Genomic DNA, 27082 nt, shown 5'->3' on the forward strand with positions numbered 1-27082 from the left:
AATTTGGTTAAAAAAATAGCCTTATTGTTTTTTTTTGCCGAAGCTTGCTTGCTTTCAACCAGTCAGTCAGTTAGTTAGAGTTAGTTACACTTTTAGAGTTACTTCACTACTAATTGCAAGATATCATAAATGGATACATTTTATCTTGGATTAAAAATTTTCAAAAAAATATTTGTTTCTATTATTATGTTAATTAATCAAGAATGAAAAATAAACATATTTTTACACAATAAGATAACTGACATCAAAATATTTGATTAATTCATTATAATGTGTGATAATTTCAAAGTTATTCATAGTTATTCATTGCATCGTATTATCCTTATAGACAGCTTTCCGCGGACATTAAAATAAAAAAATATAAGATTAAAACCAGTTTTGTTAGCCCCATTGGAGCCGTGTGAAACCAGTTGTTTAAAAATTGGCCGGGAACAGATATGGATATTTTGGGGCTAAGGTTTCGTGATCTTTAACATAGATTTTAATTTTTTTTATCAATTTAGTTAAATCAAAATACTTGGGTATAGTCCTTTCCACGACATCCCTCCATAAGGGGCGATTCTTCGTATTTTTCACAGTAGCTTTTCTCATATTTCTAATTCTGCGGGGGGCTTTAACCCTGCGGGGCAAATTTCCTAACCCTGTGGGACAATCACCTAACACAATATAATCTAACCTAACCTAAAATAACCTATAAAAAGCCATTTTAAAAATACGACGAATCGCCCCTTATGGAGGGATGTCGTGGAAAGGACTATACCCAAATACTTAATAGCCTTGCAAACTAATCTGCTTAATTTAGCGCGTTTTTCAATGTCACTTTTTATATCATCAATGTTTACATCATTGAGTAAATAAAGATCATCTAGTGCAAGGTAAACAAGGACGCAAACGGTCATAACACATAGATGATTGAATTACAATCAGAGTGCAATTCACAGTTATTTACGCAGAAGCAAGAGAGAAAAAATATCAATGAGTATATTACACATTAAATAAGATGTAAAATTTACATCAACTGTATTCTAATAAAGGGGAACTAGTAGTTGGGCAAAATAAATCCTTTTTCCCATACCCACCCCTCCTATTGGATGAACGAACTGACCAATAAGTGATTTTTCCCCTGTCATAATATCCACGTATATTCTATTTATATCCATTTTTGTACAGCATTTTAAATAGAATTTCTAGGATAAAAACCTGATAATAAACAAAAAACAGTCGTCACATCCTAAATATTATTCTATTTTACTATAAAGATTGAAATCTTATTTCTAGTCCTTGAACCTTTAACATATACCTATTAAGGTACAAGAATTCAGTTATTTGTATAAAATGCAAGATAGACAGAGTGACGGAAGCAAAGCTCTGTTAAACAAGTCTTTTCATTTTTAAACATAAACAAAGAAGAAACACTGATTTTATACGTATTTATTATTATTTAAGCCAGATAATTATATTTTTGAGCTAATATTTTAATATCACAACAATTTATATGTTTTTATTTATTTATACTTTATTCACCAATTTAATCAGAATTATTTAATATTTTCTTTTTTTACGAAAGATAAATTAAAGAACTTACATTTGTAGAACGAAATTTTTCCCAATTACACAAATATGAAAATATATATTACTAGCGACTTCGCCCCTAGCCTCTAGGGGCTTTGCCCCAAGAGTTGATAATAAAAATTTAAGCGAAATACGTAAAAGGACCAAGGAAATCCCCTTGGAGGGGGGGGGGGGGGGTTGTTTTTTTTGTGTGTGGGGGATGGGGGTGGTAGGGGTGTCCCACCCCCCAAGAAAATAGCCTAAAACCACCACAGGACCGGTAGATATATTCCCTGAAGAGTAGAATCCGATCGGTTCAGTGGTTACCGAGATCTTAAGGGACGGACGGACGGACAGACAGACAGACGGACGGACAGACAGACGGACGGACAGACAGACAGACAGACAGACATCGTTCTACTTTGTATTATAGATAGTGGAAAACAAGGATGACAATATCCAAGCGAAGCTCAACAAATTATACAGACAAACGAACATTGACAAATAATAAGTCTAAACAAAAATTTCTTGATCATCTGCTTCAAAATTAATTGAATACAATACATACATTTAAGTACTTGATTGTTGAGATAATTCGCTCAAAACAAATTGTCTAATCGTCCTAGACATCAACATTTCAAAAAGCAGATAATAGGAAAGTTTTCTATAATACAAAGTAGAATGATGTCTAACCGTCTGACCGTCCGTCTGTCCTTTAAGATTTCAGTAACCACTGAACCGATTGGATTCTACTCTTCAGGGAATATATCTACTTGTCTACTTGTCCTGTGGTGGTTTTAAGCTATTTTCTTGGGGGTGGAACACCCCCACCCCCCCAAAAACCAAAAAAATCCCTCAATTGGGGGCGAAGACGCTAGTATCATATAAGATATATGGTTTAAATATTAATGATAAAAGCTATAGATGGACGTGTGGACGGACCCAAGTAATAGAAAAGCTTTTCAACCAGCATATACTTATAATTGCATATACTTATTTAGATATCCTTAAAGACTTATTTACGTCATGCAAAGCAATGAGTTTATAAACAGGAATAAGAGAAATAACTCATATTTTTTTCTTCCAAATGATATTTCCACCCAATGTAAAAGGAACGTAAAAAATTATTTGGTATTAAACTATTCAGCTATAAATCTGTCTCAACCCAATTTAAAAGAAAAAAGTCTACTTCATTATTCCCGAAATATATTTCAAGTAAAAAATACTCATTATCAATCGCATCTTGCAAATCCTTTATCCTTAAAAAGTTAACAACAAAAATAAATTAAAAATGACTAATATACTATCAAAAATATTTACATCCAATTGAAAAAATTAAATAATGAAACAAATACATAGGACAAAGAAAAACATTAAAAACTAAAAGAAAGGCTAAAAAAATCATATTTGACCAATATGAATTAAAGGGGATTTCTCTCAAATCGTATATGGACTACAAACCTTATTTTTAATGCTTAATTTTGATTAGGCTGTATAAAGGTTAGAAAGGTCTCTCGAATGTATATTACCCCTTAAGGACAGTACCCTGCATGGTTATAGCTCCCCGCAGGAGTAAGAAATGTGAATTTTTTTTTCTAAAAAAAATTTAACTGTGGGGGTTGGGCGGATGATTATAGTGGTCCACAAATAGGAATGAGAATTAACCTCAGAATTAAATGCTATTAGATAAATCTATAGAATAAAAATTTAAAAACTAATTGTATTTAATGACTAAATCAAAACTTATTTTTATGTACAATATTACTACAAACTAACACACAATTATGTAGAAATCTTATTTAATTCATAAAATCATCCATATATATTTAGGAACTTTAAAAAATGATAACAATTCAGGTGACAGCTACCAAGTAATCTAAGAATGTACACAAGTTTGTAAAGTACAAGGGCAAATAACCACCAGAGTACTGCTTCTTAAATCTTAATTAATTTTTGGCTTTTAAAGTTTGTTGTGTACTAAATAGGACCCTGAATTTGTCTGTCATAGATATATGGCATTTATTAAAACTAGATAAGATTTCAATTACATAGAAATGTACAGTAAAACCAAATGAATAATGAAAAGAAAAAAATATCTAATAAAAACCGCCACCAACCACCTATACTAATCCTAAAAAATCTCGCAACCTTCTATTATTACTTTTTTTTTATATTAAACAAGGCTCATATGACTTTTTTGCACATCCTTTGTATGAAACTGCTCAACTATAATTGTTTGTTGTACCTTTAATAAATTTCTAATAATTTTATTCATTGCTTGCAAGGATTATGGTGGTGGGAAATAATATTTTTATAAACAAAAAAAAATTAGAAAATATTATGAAATTATGTACTTTTTAACATCTAAAATGATTACAAAGTTGATTTTTCTTTAAAATTAACACATATAAATACATTCATTGTTTATCAAAACATCGTTTCCAACCAATGATCCTCTAAAAGAAAATTGCTCTAAAAAAACAAATGTTTTATTTTAATTATCTTGAGGTGGTTCATCAATTTCATCTTTTTCATCTTCTATCAAATCCTAAATTTTAACAAAAAATTTTATGTACAGCTAAAAAGGCCTCCAATATTTATTTCCAAGACTTAAACAGTATACCAGAGGTGTATCCACCCAACCGGCAAAATTAAGTGGGTGGATAGTCTAATCTACATCCCTACCTCGATTTTGTTTTAAGGAGGTTGCTAAAGGTTTCAAGAGTTATTCGTACACCCCCCTGGAAAAACCCTTTGCACGCCACTGCAGTATACATTATAAACAATATCAAATTTTGGAAATAAAATTGGTGGTGAAAAATATAAAGATCTACGAACAGACGGACAATTCAAGCTTTGATTTGCTATTTTAAAAATCACGAAACCTTTCTTGATAAAAAAATACATCAAACCCAAATAAATAGGTAAAGCAATAAGTTCCAAAAATACAATATACTTCCAAACATCTATAAAGAAAACAAAGTAAATCATATAGTAGCTGAATTGCTGGATTTAATATATCAAGACTCATGCAAACATGCAATTTTGTACACTGTTGTACTTTACCTGTATTGTATCACCTACCTTACTGCAATCAAATTATCTTTTTTCTATTCTCAGTTGATAAATTATATAAGATCCCAATTTATCAGGGGCAGCTATTCAGTCAATTAATTCCATTTGAAATTGCCGAAAATTAAATATTTTTGGAGTAAAGTTGGAGTTTTTTAATGTGTAACTGAATTTGAATTGGGTAAGAAGGGAAGAAAAAAGGGAGGGGGTTGAGGGGAAATTGTTTGTCAGAATCACATTCCCTTTTTCCCTGCAATTTATTTGTGACTGTAACACTATAAAAAGGCTAGTACAATCTAGACCTTTTTCACAAGTAAAAAATTTCAAATATGCTGCTAAAGTCTTCCTGTAAAATGGAAGTTGTCCATGTGTAGATATCCAAGTTTATTTTTAAAAAGTATATTTTATAAACTCCAAATTAATTACATATGTTGGTTTATGTCTCTAGCAATTTATATTATCATATTAAATTGGGTTCATAAAGTTCATGTAAGTAAAACTATTTATTTAAGTAACATATTTTTATTAATAGGTATAATATATTTTAGAAGTATTTTAATATAATATAAGGTTGCAAATTATTATTTCTTAGATTTGTACAGCAATTTATTTGTATGTTATAATTGTACAGAAAAGTAATTTTAGCAGCCATACCTCTTCAATTTTTAAGACTTATGATATTTGAAATTAAACTTTATTTACAACTCGACACACAGTGCGTATGAAGGTGCTTTGCCCTTTGTGTCAGAACCTAAATTGGGACATAGTGCATTTCATTACCCTAGGTAAGGTAACTTCATTTTACTTTTCAATAAAATCTGAAATGCAGCCGTTTAAAAAAAAATTAGATTTGAAAATTTCAAGTTCAATTTTCATCCACTAGGAGTTACCGTATAATCATGACAAGAAAAGCAAAGATTATTTATTTAAAATTTTGCTTTTATAAAGTTCTTCATAAAACCACTCCTGAAGTGAGTTAATTAATTAATGTCTTTTTTATCAGTTGCTTTGCTAAGGTCATGGAAATTCAGCCTTAAATAAATCATATATAGTGAGGTTTTATGACAGACTTTATAAAAGCAAAATTTTAAATAAATAATCTTTGCTTTTCTTGTCATGATTATACGGTAACTCCTAGTGGATGAAAATTGAACTTGAAATTTTCAAACCTAATTTTCTCAAAAACGACTGCATTTTAGATTTTATTAAAAAGTGAAATGAAGTTACCTAACCTAGGGTAATGAAATGCACTATGTCCCAATTTAGGTTCTGACACAAAAGTCAAAGCACCTTCATACGCACTGTGGACAGAGTGTCAGTTATGGACACTTTTGTTGAATGACCTGTCTGTCGACATAGTGCATTAAATCTAACGCCAACAAATTAAATTTTGTGTAACGAGATTATGGCGCAAATCATGATCTATATTTTACTTTTATGTGGAAGAAATACGACTTTGAAGTACAGATACAGTCAAAACAAATCTTGAAAATTACCAGTGCATCCATAAGTAATGCATTGATAGCACAGAAAATTCGAAATTCTACTATTTGATCAGAAAAGACTTTCTAAAACTTTCAAAATAGCAGGAGTTTCCAAAATAAGGGCAAATAATACAATATAGTTAATATGAGCAATATGATCAAGTTAAAAGAATAGAAAATTGTCAAAATTTTTGTGATATTCTTATGTTTTTCATGAGCTTTTTAATTGTTTTTAAAATTGTTCATTAAAATTGGTCATAAAGTATAACATTCAATAGATTTTAAAAATGAAGGATAAAGAAGAGAAAAATAAAGTATCCTTTATCCCTGCAAATGAATAAAGTATATCAATGGAGAAAAGGAAAAGTATCTTGAAAAACAAACTGTACCATAGGGAGTTAAAAAAAATGTTAGTCCTTTTACCTTAGAATATTAGAGAGTCGTGTCAATTAAAAATTTTCAAGACAATTTTCCTTTAATGATGAAATGTAAATGATTCCAATGCCTTTTAGTCAAACCAAGGCCAACTAATTCAATCAAAATTATGAAGATATGCCTGAAATACTGCACTAAACTTGATAACTTTAAGCATAAAATCCCCGTTAAAAAGATCTCAGTGTGTCGTCCTATGAACAACCATGTAGGACCTAGTTTTTTTTTTTTGGGGGGGGGGGGTTGGCTCTGCTCCGGCTTGAACCAATATAATGTCAATGTAAGAAGTGTTTTGGCATTGTTTCCGGCATCCTGTGCCTGATAGGATGATGATATTAAAAAATAAGACAATCTTAACTTTTATTACTAATGTAATAGGTCAATTAGTTATGACCCTCTATCTTGACTAAGAAATTGAGACATATATAATAATATGGGGATATTTTATGATTTTAACAATAGGAGTTTATTAATATAGAATTTATCATGTATACAGCTTTATTTCAGTCATATCAACAAGAATAACACACATTCATAATTCAAAACAGAAGCATTGGAAAAATAACAATGTAACAATAGTAATAATGAAATATGATGTTAGAGACAGAATTTTCACTTGAAGAAAACTATTTTGCCATTTAATAAATGATTATTTTAAAAAGGACTTTCGCAAGAGATTGTTGCTGGCAAAAGATTCTTTCTTCAGATAAAATATCCTTTATTTTTAAAAGTTCAATATGGATTAAATCGTCATTTAGATAAATATATAGATATTTTCAAATATCAATAGATTATCATTTTCTTTGGTTAGTATTTCAGAAAATGGCACAAAAAAAGTAAATAATTGATGTACATTACATTAGAGTGGAATCATTGTACTGTAAGAAAAATTACATAAAAGCTAAAACTATGGCCTCTTTAGTCAGGTGTTTAGCCCAATGAAATCTTTACCTGGCTGTAAAAGAAACTTTTAAACCTTTTTCTATTCTTATTCACTATTATCAAATTGAATACAAAATTTAAAAAAAATATAGTTTTATGATTATGATGTTGATTTAGATTGGGCCTCCTAATACCTCTATCTAGGATGCTATTTATCAGAGCTTGGCAGCGCCTCGGTGAAATCGTCACACAAAAACTTGGAAATTTAGCTGGATGTCTAAACCTTTTCACAGACAATTCATCTTTTCGGCATTCCTTTTTTTGCACACAGGTGGGTTTAAATTTGATGCCGAGATGAAGCTGCCGAACCCCTGTATTATGATATTTAGCTCCCTAAGTTATTGTGAGACTAAGGTATTTTAGGAATACACAATAAATTCTTAAATTCTTATTCTATTTAATTTTGTATTGCTTACAGTTATTTACATCTACAATTGATTTTATTTAAATGTGCAAATTTTCTTTGTTTAGTTTAGTTTTGAAAAAAAATATTTTTTGGTATTTTTAATGTATTCCTAGATATTTAAAGTGCATTATTGTATTATTTGAATCTATGTCTAGATTTGCAATTCTGATTGTCTTAAATGAATGTCTTGTTTCTTAATTTGTGTTTCAAAATGTCTTATGAAAAGTGAAATAGATAGAAAAGAACTTTAAAGTTTTTAATCCTAAGAAGGGTATAGCACAAAAAGAAAAAAAAATGCTTACAAAACTAAGACTCTAAATATTATCAACATAAAAACAAAGTATATTGTTTTCTGCTTTCTTCATAAATGTCTTTTTTTTTCACATGCGAAAATTTGGAGACAAATTCATTTTATTTGTGTTGTATCTCCATATCAATATTACAAAAAGGGCATTTTTTCTGCCTTTTTTTAAATGTTATAATAAGTCTTTTTCATACAATATTTAAAATATAATCAATCATTATTAAAACTCTCAAACAATATGGAAAACTGTGTTTTTAAAAGATTCCTATAAAAGATTGGTTTTTCGATGGTTTGATATTAAATAACATATTTCAAAATAAAATTACTTTTCACTGATTCTTTTCCGCCTCCCTTTATTTGAAATTTTTTCAAAAATTCTTTTTGAAACCAATCTAATAAAGAATGCCTTTATAGTGTGTTATTTGTCTCATAATAACTATTTAATAAGTGCAGTAATGGTTTAGTTTTGGTGTGCAATCACGTCCACAAAAGATCTTATTTTTGACTTTATTAAAACATAAATAAATCAAGTTTACAAAGGCTATCTCATCTATTTAACTTCAATCAAAAGTGAACTCCTCTATATATTTTAAAATAACTTATTTGATGTTAAGAGATAGTTAAGCCCCGCAGAGTTGGGGTTTTTCCAGGGTCCACTGGTCGTTTCGAGGGATAAAATTACACTTCAATCTTAGATTTAACAACTAACCATTCACTTAACTATTATTCTTTTTTTTTGTGCGAAAATGTAACAACTGCAATTTAAAAAAAAAGTTTGCAGACGTGTTTGAGCACCAGTAAAACTTTGGGTGTATGTGTGTGTTTAATTAGAGCCGCCAATATTGACAGTGCCGAGAGCAAGTTCAGCTATTTCTGCACAAGTTCTGAAGTTCAATACCTTCCCCTCGGGGGGCTTCTTCAACCTAACCAAGTACATCTTGATGCCAAGGTACTTCAATAACAGCTTCCTACAAGAAATGTTTAACAAGATTAGTTATCATAAAAAACTTGTTACTTCACATTTCACTAACGAAGGAATGACCAAATTCATATTTCCTAGTTACAAACATCTACACCTTGCTGTTTTGACATATAGACGTCCTTCTCCTTCACAGAACGACTGGATACCATTCAAATAAAATTTCATAAAATTAAAGTTATCTCTGAAATTATAATTGCAGAAAAATAATTTAAATGGTATTTTCAAACTAGATTCAAATTCAAATAAAATCTAAATTTTAAAAATCAAATATCTGTCAACACCTCAGATGAAATTGAATTTTGGAGGATTGTCTTCCCCTTTCTTCGACCATTCAGAACACCCCTTTAGCTAAACCCTGTACATGCGTCTTCTGTAAACAATAAACTTTTACTATTTTGAAGCTTGGGTGCTCAAAATCTGGAGCAATGATTTCATTTCCCAAAAAAGGATTAGGACCGAGGGGGGTATAAAACATCAAAATTAAGGAGTAGGGGTTTTAGTACTCCAGAATTGAGTTTTAGGAAAGCACCAGAGCTTTTAAAAAAATTACTTACCTTGGAACCCTTCCAACACTGTAAAATGTATCCTCGGGATAGGGATGACTTGTTCCTGAACATTTATTTTTCAATTCAATTAAATAAAATATTATTAATTTGTAATGTTAATTCCTCTTGGAAAAGCATTTTGAAACACGAGAAATTGAAAAATAAAAAAAGGGAAATTTAATGCATCTAAAAAAGGAATGAAAGTAATAGAAATAGTAATAGCATTTGGTCAAATTTCGAAGGGTATTTAGAATTGATATATAAAGTCAATCAGATTGTAAATTAGATTGTAAGCTTACCAGCCAGAAGGAAATATCTGAATTGATCCCCATCAATTTCTTCCATTTTTTCTTTCTTCTTCTCATTCTTAACCAGCAATCTTTCTACTCCTTCACCCTGTAAGTTTATACATTTTATTCCAATATTTTAATGTTCGTGGAAAGTTGTCTGTAATGCATGAGAAACGGTTCTAATCAAGTGAATATATATACGGTTTCGAAGCAATACTGGAAATTATATTATTTATTACCTGACCAAGAATTTTATAGACTCTGGCAAGAGACTTCTCCGACACAAGGTCTCCAGGATCCACAACTTTCTTTCCCTTCCGCTTGTGCGTCTTAATACTGTTCTCCATGTACAAATTCTAAATAAACAAGGATGCAACATCCATAAAAGAGGGATCTTTAAATCAGAAGGAAAGACATACGAACAATAACTCTTTCTGTGCTGTGGCAGATCTTAACAAGCAGAACATTAATTTGTAAGTCTAAACAAAATTGAATATAAAATTGAGCAAATGCATACCCTCATCTAACTCAATGGTAATTACAGTAAATTCAACAAGTTTACCTTGAATTGTTCGATTTCAGGATTTGATTTCCAGGTGACAAGCAGGCAAGAATAACCAGAAAATTCATCCTGAAATTAAATTTTATAATCCATGACTGAAATAATTCGTTTTCTTTAAATTTAAAGAATTTACTTCTTAATGATCTTTTTTCTCTCCTGGAACCCCCCATCCCCCTAAACTAACCAATCTTATGGTAGTTTTAGTAATAAAAACAATAAGTAATTTTATTTTAAGGTTGCTCCACTATAAAAATAAGAGAATTATTATAGACAGCGTACTGACATGAAAAATTAAGACCAGTTTTGTTAGACCTGAGAAGCCATACTGGAAAATCATTTACCCTATTTTTAGCAGCTTCATCAAGCATGTCCTCAAGCTTCATTTTCTTTCCAACAGAACCGTTCTTCTTCTTTGAGGACTGGCTGCCAGATTTTACAGAAGACGACCTTAATGAATTAGATAGCTTTACACGGCATAAATTTTCAATGTGCTAAATCTTTAGAAGATTTTTTTTTACAAAGTTACAAATGAAATATTATTGTTGTTTTTAAATATCAATGCCCTTTAGAAGAGTTGGAAACAAAAACCTGTACTTTAAGCTGTTTTTTTAATATAATGTTTTCTTATTTGCTGTCTTACCAACTTTAAGGACTTTTATTGAATTTTTATTGGTTAGTTCATTAAATCAAGTGTCCAAACGTTTCAACCAATAATTGTGATTTACAGAAGGGGTACTTTTGTGTATCATCGTTTGGGATATTCATTAATTTATAGGCCAATGTCGTATCCCTTTAGATCCCTAATTAAATAACTTGTGAAATGTAAACCAACAGACACGAATTAAATGATAGAGTAGATTCGGGTACTTAATTCAAATATAAAATATATCTTTTTAAGTATTTATTTAACTAAGATTAAATAGCAGTTTTGATTAAATAGGTTATTATATTTATGATTAAATACAAATACTTTATTAGCAAATATATATAAAATCAAATGATTCAATCTGTTGATTAAATATGCTGGAATGCTTCTGGAGTAATAGGATATCTGTTTGTGTGTAGAAACACCAAAGTAGCAGGATGACTGTCTGTCTAATTAAACCGAAGTATTAATTAGCTGTATAACTTTGAAGGCGTTGAAGAGGTGGAATATTTGTCTGTACTAAACTCGTTAAAGTAGTAGGATGACTTTCTGTAGCTGAATTGGCCTGAAGAAGGCTCGACTCCAAACCAGAATGTTCTGTATATGGACTCTCAATTACAACTGAATCTAATAAATGTTCTCTTAACTTTTTCCAGAGTAATTGAGAGTAAATGATTATGTTTCTCGTTTTAAGCCAAAAACTTAAACTTAATTATACTACACTTGTTAACTGACCTTGCTGAGCTGAGGAGAGATGATTTATCAGCGTTTGCATTTGCTTCAGCTTGAGCCAACGCTGCAGCTTCATCCTCCATTCTCCTGATAATAAAATATTATTCAAATGGAGTAGCTTCAATAATTACATCTAACTATATGAGGGTTCAGCCATATTGAATTTCTGTGGTTTGATTTGAGCTTTGCTATCTGTTTAATTAGAAACCCAGCATGTCTGTTCAATAAATGGAGGGACAAAGGGACTCAAAAATCAGCCATGTGACGTCATAATAATAAGTAATTTTCCTTATCTTTTTAGGGGTTTTCTTTTCCACGTCTACTCTCATCTCCCTCATTTTTATGACGTCACATGGCTGATTTTTGAGACATTTTGTCCTTCTACGTTCATTACAGAATGTTTACAGAATCATTTAAAGGCGTAAAAAAGGTTAGATATTTCTGTGCTTATCTACAGATTTTATCATAATTAAATATTCTCATTTAAAACTTCACAGGCTTCTTTTTTTGTCCTTATACCTATGAACATAACTGTCCTGTTTACAAAATAACTAAATAAGTGATTTTGAAATAATTATACCTTCGAAGACATTCAAGTTCATACATTCTCATTTCAGTCATCAGAGTTGCACACGCCTCCTCCCAATCATTACCAAGATTGTCACGGAGAACCTTAACATTTTCAGTGTCCATTAAGATCTCTAAACCTGCCGAAAGCCAGAAGAAGAAAGAATCTCAATTAAAATAATTGCCCAGAGAAAGGGGAGGAAATGAAAGTATTCGTCCTAAGAAAAATGTGTTGATTTTACCTATGGATGAGTTCGGAACTTCCTTGAAAGGCACACATGATTTGTGTTATTTTGAATATCTTTTATCAAAAGTATTCTAGTAGCAAAGCTACTATATTAGAATTATCATGTCTTGTCTGTTCATCAGTTATTATTGATATGAGGGAAATGGGATTTGCTTGACTGTTTGGGAATAGTCCCTTTCGTAACATCGCCCCATAAGGGGCGATTCGTTGTTTTTTTTAAATGGCTTTTTATAGGTTATTTTTTAGGGTTAGGTGATTGCCCCACAGGGTTAGGAAATTGGCCCCGCAGGGTTAGAGCCCCCTCGCAGGGCTACTGTGAAAATACGAAGAATCGCCCCATGAGGTGCGATGTTACGAAAGGGATTATACCCGACTGTTTTTAAAGATAGATGTCTGATTTTTTTGCTTCTCCTCAAGAGGGGATGTAGGTAAACAAACAGAACACACACTTGATATTTGTTGGGAAGGTAGGGGAAGAAAGCCTTTTTTTAGAATAATACCCAAGAAATAGCCCAGAACCTTGGTATTATCAGCAGAACCCTGTATATCTAATGGTTAGTGAGATCTTAAGCTTCATCCAACCTAACGGACGGACAAAATCAATCTTCTTCGTATTATATAGGTAAGGTTTTTTTTATTTAGGTTTAGTAATTCTTGTACTTTTTTTTTGGCAAAATTAAAATAAAAGTTAAATCACATTAATTAATCATTGTTTTATGAAAATGAAACAAAGTACTTACCCAACAAATTGCATGAAATTAAAATTATGAATTTGACTGCAGTAAAAGAGAAAGCTCCAAAAATGTGAAACTCATTTTGAGCAAAATTTCAATGAAAAAATATTTGTCATTTGTAAACAACATTGAAGAACGTATTATTTTCAAAAAAACATTTTATTTCCAATATAAAATTATTTTATTGATAGAATTTGGCAAAGATTTTAAATTCAAATGCCATGTAGTTTTTAATACTATATTGACGCATGAAGGGATGTATAGACAGACCGAATTCTGAGTATAAAGTAGCTTCGATACAATTTAATACCAATAATTTAACACAAGTAGATTAATAAAAAATAGGTTTATTTACACGAAAAAAACATAGCAGAACAAGCAACATGAATATATTTATATGATAGGACTAGGGGCAATGATTTAATAATAAAAGCTCGTACGTCCTGTTTCTTAACTTAGGTAAGAAACGACGTACTTGAACACGTGGGAGTTATGGATACCGACGGCCTAGGCTTTTAGGCTTGTATCCAACCGAGTACAGACTGAAGGTGAGGTATTCACACTATGGCCTATAACAATCAACTAACTTATGGAATCAGCAGGACAGGGCAAGGTGGCGGAATTATCAGTGTGGGTATATGCATCCAACTCAGTTGGAGAGATAAATATATATAGTTCAGGACAGGGACATGTATACATTCAAGTTAAGGAGAAAGGCCATTTCTCCACAATATGAATCTAAACTTGTTAATGCACTTAATGTGTCTGGATTTATTATCATATTATATCACTTATCCGGATGTCTCGTCCATAAATAGTTTTGTATAGTTATCATACTATCATATCCTGTCAGAGGCAGCTTATAGTGCCTAATAAAAAATGACGTTATTCAATACAAATGACCAATGTTAGGCCAGTATACATTTCTTTCATTTAAAAAATAAAATGTATACTGGCCTATCATCGGTCATTTTTATTGTATGACGTCATTTAATTAAGCACTATAAGCTGCTTCATCAAATCACTCACGTATTTTTGTAAGGATGTATTATAACCTTTTACTCACCTGATTGAGGTCTCGTTTTCTATATAGATACACTATCATATCCTGTAACCCACAAAATTTTGGTCTTGCCCATAAATGATTTTATTCGATGTAAAATAACCTTTTACTTTCCTAATTTAGGTCTTTTTATTAAAGGGTTTTAAAAAAGTATCCTGTAACTGACCTGATTGAGGTCTCGTCCATAAAGGGTTTTATATGGATGAATCATGTCTTGTCTACCAGAATCTGTATGGGTTGTTAAATCATCTATTACTACATGGTCTTTTACCTAGATAAATAAACATGGATAAAATGACGTTATACTGGCATAGCATTGGCAATTAAAATGTATACTGGCCTACCATTGATAATATGTTTATTGGCCTATCATTGGTCATTTGAATTGTATGATGTCTTTTTTTAATGGCACTATAAAGAGCTTCAAAATTTATAATATTTTAAAGATTTATGACAAAAAAATAAAATGAAACTCCAAATCATGGTTAGCACAACAACAAGGATGGCAACATTCATAAGTAGCGAAGCATAAAAAAAATCATGGATGGACAAACGGACAACGTAGTTTAAAGGGCATATGTGCAATTGTGTCATAAAAAAGAGAGATATTATGTAATAATTATTAACATAAAATAACAAAACCTTAAAAAAAACAAATATTTATGTACTTTGCGACATTGCCTACAAACCGACGGATTAAATAAGTTTAATGCTAGATGCTCTTTGGAAAAGCGTTTCTTTACCAAAAAATTCAGCGCTCTATGTTAAAGAGCAGACGAGAAAATCACATTTCTTTCATAGCGGTACGGACTGACTAACGTACAGACATACAAAGGGAATTATAAAGTAGTTTCGCTGATAAAAAGTATGTAAGTAAAACAAGAAACAATATACTTATCATGATTTCTAAATCACTCTGAAGTACTAATAAAAACAGTTACGTAGTAGCTTCGCGAGTCGCGACTAAAACTAAACTTACATCATCAAAGTCAGTATTGGTGCCGCTCAAAGCCTTGTAAAGCTCTCTTGCAACTCGTTGTATCTCCATGTCCATATCTGCCTTCGTATACCTTAATATAACAAGGATGATAACATTAAATAAAGCACAACAAAAAATAAGTAATTGTTTGTTGCTAATCCCTAGACAGATTGATCTGTAATTTTAGCAGGTTTTTAACTATTTCTTTGCCTTTTTAAAAGCGAAGCTTTTCTATAATTAGGGTCGGTCCGTCCGTCCGTACGTCCGTCCGTAACGGATAGCTTTTTTCGTTAATTTAGGCATGTTAAAATTGTCCTATCGATTTCAAACTTTGCATGGTGATTCCTATAGAAGGTAGGTACGAGTTTGAAAGCGTAGCAACTCTATAATCATTACCAGAATGTCCGTACGTCCATTTAAAACATATTGATTTTTTTTACAATTTCAACAACAAATTTGTATGTGACCTAATTATCTGATTGGTCTGATTTTTGGTATACTAATTCCTGGGACAACAAAGTACAATATTATAAGCGAAGCAACTCTATAATCAAGTCCTAAAAATGTAAGTATGTCCATAAAAATTATCCTGTATCAAGCAGTTTTTCAACAAATTTGCTTACAATTTTGCTTTGACTCTTGTACATTTACATTCTGATTATTCAGTTCTCACATTATACAAGTGTTAATTATCCGTTTGTCCTACCGTTTCAGAGCTTCGCTTTTATGGATGTTGTCATCCTTGTTATGTTACTATTGAAGTAATTAATGATAGGAAACATAGAGAAAAGACAGTTAAATTCAAGTTCCGATTTTGTACAGTACTTAATGTACTGAAAAATTACATTTCCCCCCATAGGTTTCCGAACAGACTCAAGAATGGAATGACGGGCATATCAAGTAAATAATGGACTATCTAAGCCACTAACAATTACATTCATAATCCCAGTTTTATTTAACCATATTGTATCATTAGTATTATTGACGCACTTTACATTGTATTAACAACTAGAAAGTCGATATAAATTTAATGTTTTGCTCATTAATATCATAATTTATTGATATATTGAATTCCTGTCATAAAGGATAACTGATTTAAAGTATTAGCAAAACTTAACCATAAATTAACTAGAATTACCACTCTCTTTCCTCTTATTTTTTAGACATTTTTAAAAGCGAAGCTTTTCTATAATTAGGGTCGGTCCGTCCGTACGTCCGTCGGTAACGGATAGCTTTTTTGTTTGTTAATTTAGGCATGTTAGAATTGTCCTATCGATTTCAAATTTTGTATGGTGATTCCTTTAATAGTTAGGTACGATTTAGAAAGCGTATCAACTCTATAATCATCACCAAAATGTCAGTACGTCCATTTTAAACATGTTGATTTTTTTTACTTTTTTAACAACAAATTTTTATGTGATCTAATCATCCGATTGATTTGATTTTTGGTATATTGATTCCGGGGACAACAAAGTATAATGTAATAAGCGAAGCAACTCTATAATCAAGTCCTAAAAATGTAAGTATGTCCATAAACATTATCCTGAATCAAGCAGTTTTTTAACAAATTTACTTACAATTTTGCTTTGACTCTTATAGATTTATATTATGATTATTCAGTTCTGACACTATACAAGTGTTAATGTCCGTTTGACCTAATGTTTCAGTGCTTCGCTTTTATGGATGTTGTCATCCTTGTTATTGTATTTTTAATGTTTTTAAAAAAAAGAGTTAGATTAGGTTAAGTAAGATATTTAAGTGACTGGAGAAAAAGAATTTTAAAAAATATTTTGACCAATCCGGTGTGAGAACCTTCAGACAAAGAACGTGCAATCAATGAAAATATGAATATTTCTGTGAAAGAAACGCGTTGAGGCAAACTAAATAAAATATTTTAAAACCACCCTGGGACCTTAAAGGATAATATAATAGACAATAAATTTAAGCATAAAATCATGACAGATAAAATTACCCCTTTTAAATATTAAAAACTATAGGTAAAAAATTTGGGTATTGTTGTTTGTACAACCCGATCAAGATTGAACCCTAATAATCTAACGATTGAGAAAACTTTTAGGGTCAGTAATAGTTATTTCTCGTATCGTATTATAAACGGCTTTCCGGCACCTCGGGGCTAAAAAAACTAGTTTTAATCTTATGATTGTACATTTCTATATTCGTAGAAAACTGGATATAATACGATGCTAGACATAGTTTTTTCGTATGGATGAGAACCGGTTCCTATCCACCGGATTCAAATGAATACGAGAAAAGTTCTTTTTGTTACCCCTTGATAACAAAAATACAGTCAAACACTTTGCATAAGTTAAACTGTCACAAAATATGAATGACTTACTCTTTTTTCTTAGCCATGCTAGCGCCAGGGCTCGGCTTCACTAATATAATTTTTGCATGATACATTGGAATATTATCTACTTGTCAGGCAAAGTTATTTCATCTGAAGATAAAATTTTCTGCCAAACAAAAAGCCGTTACTCTACAGACATAATTGACATTGATTTATTTTGACTAAATTGCATGAAATAAAGATGGTCAAGGTTGATATATTATTGACTTCACATTAATGTAGATATAATAACTACAAAAAGGTAGATGAAATATTTATTATTATTTTTTTTTAAAGTACTAGCGGATGCGTCCCTAGTATCTAGGGGAATTGAACTCGAAGAGTTAGTAAAGGAGAGAAAATAGCCTAAAACCATCCCACCACATAAACTCAAAAAATGAAACAGCCCAAAACATCCAAAGTCATATGTGAAGCTTATTTAAAATGAAGAACCCAATCGGTCTATCGTTTAGCGAGATCCTTCACAACAGACAAAAAAACTTAATATAAAAGGATGTAATGTGTAGAACTATCCACACATGTATGCGACTACTAAATTAGAGGCCTTGTTGTTTTCATTATTTCTACACAGACCTCACTTTCACAGCCCAATACACCTCTCCTCAATTATGAATAAGTAAAACGTTAACAAGTACAATGCGAAGCATTGAGAATTCAATTAGTTTCGGATGAAGCTGTTTATAGTGCCACTAAAAAATGACGTTATGCAATACAAATGAACAAATGACCAATGATAGGTTAAAACACAGACTAAATTACCAATGGCAGGCCAGTATAAATTCTAATGGTCCAAATTTAGGCCAGTATGACGTATTTTTTTTAAGTCACTATAAAATTGGAATAAAATGGTGACCAAAAGGAAGTTAAAAGATTTCAGAGCTCTACCTTTATTAGCCCAGCTGAAAATTAATTTTTTTAAATGTCCTGAAGACGGACGGATGGACAGACCTAGTCCTTGTCATAGAGTAGGCGTGCTACTAAAAAATAACTGTCCAATGAAGAAAATAAAAAAAACACCATTTTTAGGGGGGGGGGGGGGTTATTACCAAACCCCTCTTGGTTGAATGTCCATTCCAAGGCAAATACGGATTAGGCACCACTAAAAATAATAGATGTGATCTAGTTTTCGAAAAGAAAACTAGTTTAGACATTATTAAGGAGTGGGGTGCACCTCTTTTTTAATCACATTCCCATTGAGTTTTGCCTTGACATAGAGGCAGCGCTAAAGGAACAAGAAAGTTTATATGGAAATCTGCAGTTTTAAGCAGTGTGGCGTGTACAGGGTTTAGCTAGTGTGGTGTGATCTTTTAGACGGCGAAAATGGGAATGTAGGTATTTTCTTGTAGGTATAAAATTATGGTTCTGGATAGTTTTAAAAGAAAAAATAGTTGCAAGGTATTTAAACTGGTATTGTACTTTCATCTCATAGTTTTATAGTCAAATTGGTAATCAATAAGAAAATTATTTACAGTCCTCCTGTTACATAAAGTATTAAGTTGTTTGTTTGTTTGTCCGTTAAGATGTTACTAATCGTTGAACCGATAATTTCTCACTTTGGGCTTGTTAGTTCCTAATATAATATCCAATTAAATTATAATTAACGTTGAATATAATATGTCAAAAGTCACTTTTATTGAATTGAAAATAGTCATCATTTATATTAAATTATTTCTAGACAAAACGTTAAGTTATTCGACTGATATTATTTTAAATTATACATATTACTTCATGTCTTAAATGAGCCCGCCCAAATTAATAAATAAAAAGGCGGCTGTTGCCTCAAAAAAGGAAAGTCGTTAGATGTATATAAATTAATCAATATCCTGTACAAGTAAAAATAACCTCCTTTCTGACATAAAAAATGTGTTGCCATGCAATTTAGGTTTTAGTCGGCTTTGGTAAAGTTAATAATAGTGTTAATGGCTGACATATCATCGACATACTGTTAAATAAGTTATGCTAAAGCATGATTTCTACCTATAGGTTGAGCCAGACAGACCTATCGAATGTACGACCCTTATCTGGATGTCCTAAGTGTGTATAATATTGAGTTAAGTCTGTTTTTTTTGCCAAGGCATTCCTTATATACTTAGTGTAAATGTAGTGCATCTGATAAGGCAGTAGTAGGTACACTTTTTAACGTCTAAGGTTATAACACGGGTTGGACCGAGATTCGAACCCATTTCCTCCCCGACTATAATAAGAATTTTTGTCGACTATGTTGAACCCGTAGGGAAATTATAAAATGGTGAGTAACAATAATAAACAAAACTCTATTAACGTAATTTAAGAGAGAAACATACTTTATTTTGATAATCCTGTGTATAAAAGTAACAAGATGTCTGTATATATGTTTGATCTTTCCCATCGTCCTACAATTTTTAGGAGAGTTACCACCCCCCTTTCCCTTCTTAAACAGAATAATATCATTACAGTTGCAAATATTTTTGACCACAGAATAATTGGAGATTATCATACTTCCTACTCTACATACTAAAATAACCAATAACCCTGCATGTTCTACTCTAGTTAATAAATCAAATAATTTGAAATCTATTGCATCTCACTTTCCTGTAGTCACCAGAAAAGAGTTTATGAATTTAGGAAAACCCATCATTAACCTAAACAATTTTAATCCACAAATATTTTCTCTACACTTCAAAATCATGTTAAGAAATAAATTCAAAAAACAACATCATAAAAACTCGTTTAAGAGATGGTCTATTTTTCCCTGACACAGAGACTTTTGAATTGAGCTTCAATAAATTATTCTCTCTTCCTCTACCCCTGTATTTTAAAAGTTTCCTTTTTGAACAAATATCCCGCAATATCTTGTATCAAAACGAAAACTTGGTCTTTTTGGTCATAGTGATTCTACTAAATGTAATCTATGTAATGTAGAAAGCAGTATAGACCACTCGTTATTCTTCTGCCTTTACCCAAAATTCTTTATACATGCACTTGCCTTATATTTAGACTATTATTTTAATAATGACACCCCTGAATTCATTCATCTCAAAAGAACCTTTCCAGATCCACCAATGATTTGCTGGTCCAGACCAAAAAATCTACGGGATTTTTTAATTAAGGCACAACTCCCACCAGTAATTACAGAGAGAAGGTCAAGCAGGGTTAAAAATGGATTTTCCCACTGTGGTAGAAATTGTAAAATGTGTCACAATTCCCCCCGGTTTTGTAAAAGTGTCATAAACACTAAAACCAATGAAATCTTCCCTATTTTAAGCACTTTAGACTGTACTAGTAAAAACGTTATATATCTTATTACTTGTAGGAAAAACAGTGGATCCTGTGCAGTTAGGAGACCTCAGTATGTGGGCCAAACAAGTAGAATGATCTCCAGCCGTTTTAACGAGCACAGTCACACAATCAGCACTGGATCAACTACAGTTGGAAGTCATTTCAAGGCCCAAGGACACAATCTACAGGACTTGGAAATTGTCCCAATAGAGAAAATACGAAGCACAGACCCCTGGATACGCCTAGCTAGGGAAAAACTTTTGATTAGGTCTTTTGATTCTGCTCTCAATAAAATTGTGTAATTTGCTTCACCCAACAAACATTTAATCATCAATCAAACAAAAAAATCCTTTCTCAAACAAGACCCATCTTTCCAACAAATTTCTTTTTCAACACATAACATTTGTTTGCAGTTTCAGAGATCTACTAAAAAACCCTCATCATTTAGTTTGTAAAAAATATTTTATTTCTGAACATTTCTTTAAACTCAAATTAACTGTGTGCATTTGCAAATTTTTATAAAAAAAACTTTTAAAATACAGTTAACATTTCAAAGGATTAAGCTTCTTTGATATTCAGGTTATCTTTTAACTTAAATCAATTGTTTGCATCATCAAATTATACTTCCAAAATTCTCAAATAAGTCAACATTTTATACCATGTAGTTTTCATTTCATGTTTCATCAAAAAAATGTACACATTTTTTCACTTTTTTGGTTAATTCAAAAGAACACCAATTCTTCCTCCATCCTAAAACCTAAAAAAGCAGGATATCATAAAGATTAAAATTTTTCCCATCTCAGGAATAACTCCACCCATTTTTTTAACAGATTTCAAAATCCAAATCTCCACCCATAAAACAACCAAGGACAAAGATAAATCCATAACCTTTTCATAACCCCCCACTCCTCCCACTTTTTGGTCTCCTCCCAGTTTTTTTCTGTCTCCGCCTTCAACCAAACTCACCATCCAAAACTCCGCCTATTTCCTAACCATCAAAAAAATTCCTTTAATAAAAACTATGTCCCGCCCCAAAACTCAAACAAGGCCAAGAATTATTCCCTACTCCTCCTTTTTCAAAAACTAATGTTTTAATCTTTTATTTCAAACTTTTTCAGTAGTAATCTGTATTCTATGGTGATACCTAAGATTCAAAATAATTTGTGACATTGTTCTATATAAATGTATGTTTAATATCTTTGATCATATTTGCTGTTATCTAATGTCTCATGCCTATATTTTTTTAGACAAAATGAATTGAAAATGATTGCTAAAATCGAAATATATCTTCATGTCTTAGAATAGTGTAATTTTTTTAAAAATAGGTTGAAAAACATACTAACTTTAAAATATTCATCTCAAAGAAAATTTTTATCTTCTTAATGTTTGGTACCCTATATTTGCTAAAAATGAAATATTTTTTCAACTATCACTGCTAATTTTAATTGCCAAAGATCGCTCATTAAAAACCAGTAGAGATGAATGCTTATCAAGATGGACCATTTTAAACTGTTTTTCTCAATCATTGTTTGTTGTAATATCTGCATTACAATTTTAAATAACATGGGTCTAAATTCCGATTTTCTAAATGATTTTCTTGAGTTTCTATTAAAACAAAAAAATAATATCTCATACTTCAAATGTACATGATTTATATTCCTTAATTCGTAATCTATTATAAACATTAAAAAATACATAAATTCATAGTTTGTTTCATGTTTAACTCGAAATAACAAGGGGCAATCAACTAATATTCTGGTCAATAAAATATGGTGTATAGGAAATAAGTTTAGGTATAGTCCCTTTTGTGACATCGCCTCCTAAGGGATGTTTCGTCGTATTTTCACAGTAGCTTTTCTCCTATGGAATTTCTAGAGATCTTTGCCACATATCGACTTTTTTTTTGATTATATTACAAGGTTGCGTGATGTTATAATAATAAAATGTTGACGTCCATGTTAGCAACCTCAATTGAAGACACATTTTCACCTGTCATAATATCCACGTATATTCTATATTCATTAAGCTATGACTATTCTAATTGTCTAACAAAAGTTGTAAGATCTGTCTGTCTCTTCGTCTATAGCAAAAGATCTCAGTAATCATCTGGAATGGTGGTTTAAAGCTATTCTTTTCAGTAAGAGAACATACAATTTATGCATGGCACAAAAAAAAACATTATTATTTTTGTATTAAAACAAAAGGCCAATATGTCAATGTAAATGTATTAACAATAACCCTAGAAATTATGGTTTCTGTGCGTGTTTGTTTTACAATATTTTTTTACAGCAATCTATCATTAAAATATACTATACAATATTCATATAAAAAAACATATAACATATCTTTTTATAATAAACTTGCATAAGAAGGATAAATTGCCCATAAGTAGCGGAACGAATTAGATTATGTTAAGACACTACACAGTAATAAATGCATAATGTAGGACTTCCATAAATTGTATCTTAGGACGTTTTTTCTGGACATTTACTTCATCCTTGGCCATCTATGAGGTAATAAATTTGTAGTAATGAGAGACTGCCAGTCACGCCATATATATATAGAGAAGCTCCGCTCCTACCAATTATTGGGCATCGCATGAACTTGCCGTAGTAAGCAGCCAGCCGTCTCTGGTCTTCTTACTACACATTCCTAATGCAGTGCAGTCCCAGGTTAAAACTTTTTACTAATTTTGAGATCTTGCTGGCATTTTTTCCTTTGAAAAATTTGCACTTCTTGCACTCATGGGTCAACAACCAAAGACATCCAAGGGAGGTGGGAAGGGGGATAAAGTGGTGTTTACCCCTTTCAAGCTATGAAACAACTTAGATTATTTTACCCAAATTAAAAAAATACATTATTACAAATATTTATTATAAAATTTAAATTATTAAGATTAAAAAGAAATTATTTTATTAAAAATCTGTAATTACTAAGAATCTTTACATCCTATAATATTGGTTGCAAATTTTTTTATATGTCTGTTAGTCTCTCCATAGCCAATGAAACGACTGAGTTCTTTATTTTAGTTTTTGGACTGTACATGCATTGCCAACTCATATTTCCTTTAAATACAGAGCACCTAGATGCTAGAGGCTAAGTCAAAAGTTGCAAATTAAGTACTATTAAAATTCTATATCTTTAAGTGAACAATGATATCACTCACCCCGAAAAACCTAGTTAAATTTATAAGTCGAACTTCGTTTTCAAAATATAGTCCAAAACTTACACAGGGCTGATAACATATATACCTCGTCATCAAAGCATAGATAGACAGACAAACAAACACTAAACCGTCAGTTTTTTTTAGAATTCAGTTTATAGTTTAAGACATAATGTTATATGAACATGAAATATTTCCATAATTATCCGTATTACACATTTATTTTAGATTACCTTGATTGATTATTTATAGATTAACAGTAATTATGTACTTACAGGAAAAATATAACTTTTTTTTATGAAGATATTTCAATCCCCGTGAGGATTAATCCTCTAAAATTATTAATTTAAAAAAAGAAAAAATCTAGATAGAAAGTAATCTCCAATCTGAATAGCCTACCACCAATTTTGGATGATAGTAACGCAGAAACATCAAGCTATGTTATTTCCTTGGATTTTTCGCTGCCTGGCCTGTTTTTACCTGTCAGGTTTCTGCTCCTGGTTTTGGCGGGTGGGCATAGCCTCCTCAATTTTCTTCCTAAATAAATAAAATGTAAAAAGATTAATTGATCTGATCGCAACATGATCTTAATTTGTAAAGTTTTTATAGGATTTTTGAGGGGTTGTCAAAACTTCTTCCAAATTCACAGGAAAACTTTTCCCTACAAAATTTGGCTATCATAGCTGTAGTTACTAATACTCCCTGTTAACATTTATATTACCTTGTAACAATATTGCTGTCCTAGCTGTTCTTACTAATACTCCCTGTTAACATTTATATTACCTTGTAACAATATTGCTGTCCTAGCTGTAGTTACTAATACTCCCTGTTAACATTTATATTACCTTGTAACAATATGGCTGTCATAGCTGTAGTTACTAATACTCCCTGTTAACATTTATATTACCATGTAACAATATTGCTGTCCTAGCTGTAGTTACTAATACTCCCTGTTAACATTTATATTACCTTGTAACAATATGGCTATCATAGCTGTAGTTACTAATACTCCCTGTTAACATTTATATTACCTTGTAACAATATTGCTGTCCTAGCTGTAGTAACTAATACTCCCTGTTAACATTTATATTACCTTGTAACAATATTGCTGTCATAGCTGTAGTTACTAATACTTCCTGTTAACATTTATATTACCTGGTAACAATATTGCTGTCATAGCTGTAGTTACTAATACTCCCTGTTAACATTTATATTACCTTGTAACAATATTGCTGTCCTAGCTATTTTTACTAATACTCCCTGTTAACATTTATATTACCTTGTAACAATATTGCTGTCATAGCTGTAGTTACTAATACTCCCTGTTAACATTTATATTACCTTGTAACAATATTGCTGTCCTAGCTGTTTTTACTAATACTCCCTGTTAACATTTATATTACATGTAACAATATGGCTGTCATAGCTATAGTTACTAATACTCCCTGTTAACATTTATATTACCTTGTAACAATATTGCTGTCATAGCTGTAGTTACTAATACTCCCTGTTAACATTTATATTACCTTGTAACAATATGGCTGTCATAGCTGAAGTTGCTGACAGGTCCTGAGCAAACCAAAGTTGTCAAAACTTCTTCCAAATTCACAGGAAAACTTTTCCCTACAAAATTTGGCTATCATAGCTGTAGTTACTAATACTCCCTGTTAACATTTATATTACCTTGTAACAATATTGCTGTCCTAGCTATTTTTACTAATACTCCCTGTTAACATTTATATTACCTTGTAACAATATGGCTGTCATAGCTGTAGTTACTAATACTCCCTGTTAACATTTATATTACCATGTAACAATATTGCTGTCCTAGCTGTAGTTACTAATACTCCCTGTTAACATTTATATTACCTTGTAACAATATGGCTATCATAGCTGTAGTTACTAATACTCCCTGTTAACATTTATATTACCTTGTAACAATATTGCTGTCCTAGCTGTAGTAACTAATACTCCCTGTTAACATTTATATTACCTTGTAACAATATTGCTGTCATAGCTGTAGTTACTAATACTTCCTGTTAACATTTATATTACCTGGTAACAATATTGCTGTCATAGCTGTAGTTACTAATACTCCCTGTTAACATTTATATTACCTTGTAACAATATTGCTGTCCTAGCTATTTTTACTAATACTCCCTGTTAACATTTATATTACCTTGTAACAATATTGCTGTCATAGCTGTAGTTACTAATACTCCCTGTTAACATTTATATTACCTTGTAACAATATTGCTGTCCTAGCTGTTTTTACTAATACTCCCTGTTAACATTTATATTACATGTAACAATATGGCTGTCATAGCTATAGTTACTAATACTCCCTGTTAACATTTATATTACCTTGTAACAATATTGCTGTCATAGCTGTAGTTACTAATACTCCCTGTTAACATTTATATTACCTTGTAACAATATTGCTGTCATAGCTGTAGTTACTAATACTCCCTGTTAACATTTATATTACCTTGTAACAATATGGTTATCATAGCTATAGTTACTAATAAATCCTGTTAACATTTATATTACCTTGTAACAATATGGCTGTCATAGCTGAAGTTGCTGACAGGTCCTGAGCAAACCAAAGCCTTGTCAAAATCAGCCAAATTCATTTTTGATATTTTAGAGCATTTATTTTTGTTAATTGATTATTATCTCATCTCTAAAAAGAAAAACAAACAATTATACAGGGTGAGTCAGAAAAAACTGAGTTTTTCGATTTTCAGAAACAACC

At 31.1% G+C, this 27082-nt stretch overlaps 1 protein-coding gene across 3 annotated transcripts; it reads right to left on the reverse strand.

Annotated features, from left to right (window-relative positions):
* Positions 1–3508: 3508 nt before the first annotated feature.
* Positions 3509–27012, reverse strand: LOC145322440 (uncharacterized). Of its 3 annotated transcripts, XM_080164432.1 has the most exons (13): positions 26878–27012; positions 24808–24864; positions 15539–15629; positions 14726–14830; positions 12529–12620; positions 11952–12035; positions 10912–11017; positions 10571–10639; positions 10248–10364; positions 10018–10114; positions 9728–9782; positions 9090–9159; positions 3509–4099 (listed from the first exon to the last, which is right to left on the reverse strand). In XM_080164432.1, the coding sequence occupies exons 1-13, from the start codon at positions 26958–26960 to the stop codon at positions 4046–4048; spliced, it is 1080 nt and encodes a 359-aa protein (XP_080020558.1). In that variant the 5' UTR covers positions 26961–27012; the 3' UTR covers positions 3509–4045. The 3 variants fall into 3 exon arrangements, with proteins under 3 accessions (XP_080020558.1, XP_080020557.1, XP_080020560.1); XM_080164431.1 differs by lacking the exon at positions 3509–4099 and having other exon boundaries at positions 8552–9159; XM_080164434.1 differs by lacking the exons at positions 3509–4099; positions 24808–24864; positions 26878–27012 and adding an exon at positions 17895–18043 and having other exon boundaries at positions 8552–9159.
* Positions 27013–27082: the final 70 nt, after the last annotated feature.

The sequence above is a fragment of the Acartia tonsa genome, chromosome 6, assembly GCF_053477335.1.
Source record: "Acartia tonsa isolate MP-2025a chromosome 6, ASM5347733v1, whole genome shotgun sequence".
Lineage (NCBI taxonomy): Eukaryota > Metazoa > Arthropoda > Copepoda > Calanoida > Acartiidae > Acartia > Acartia tonsa.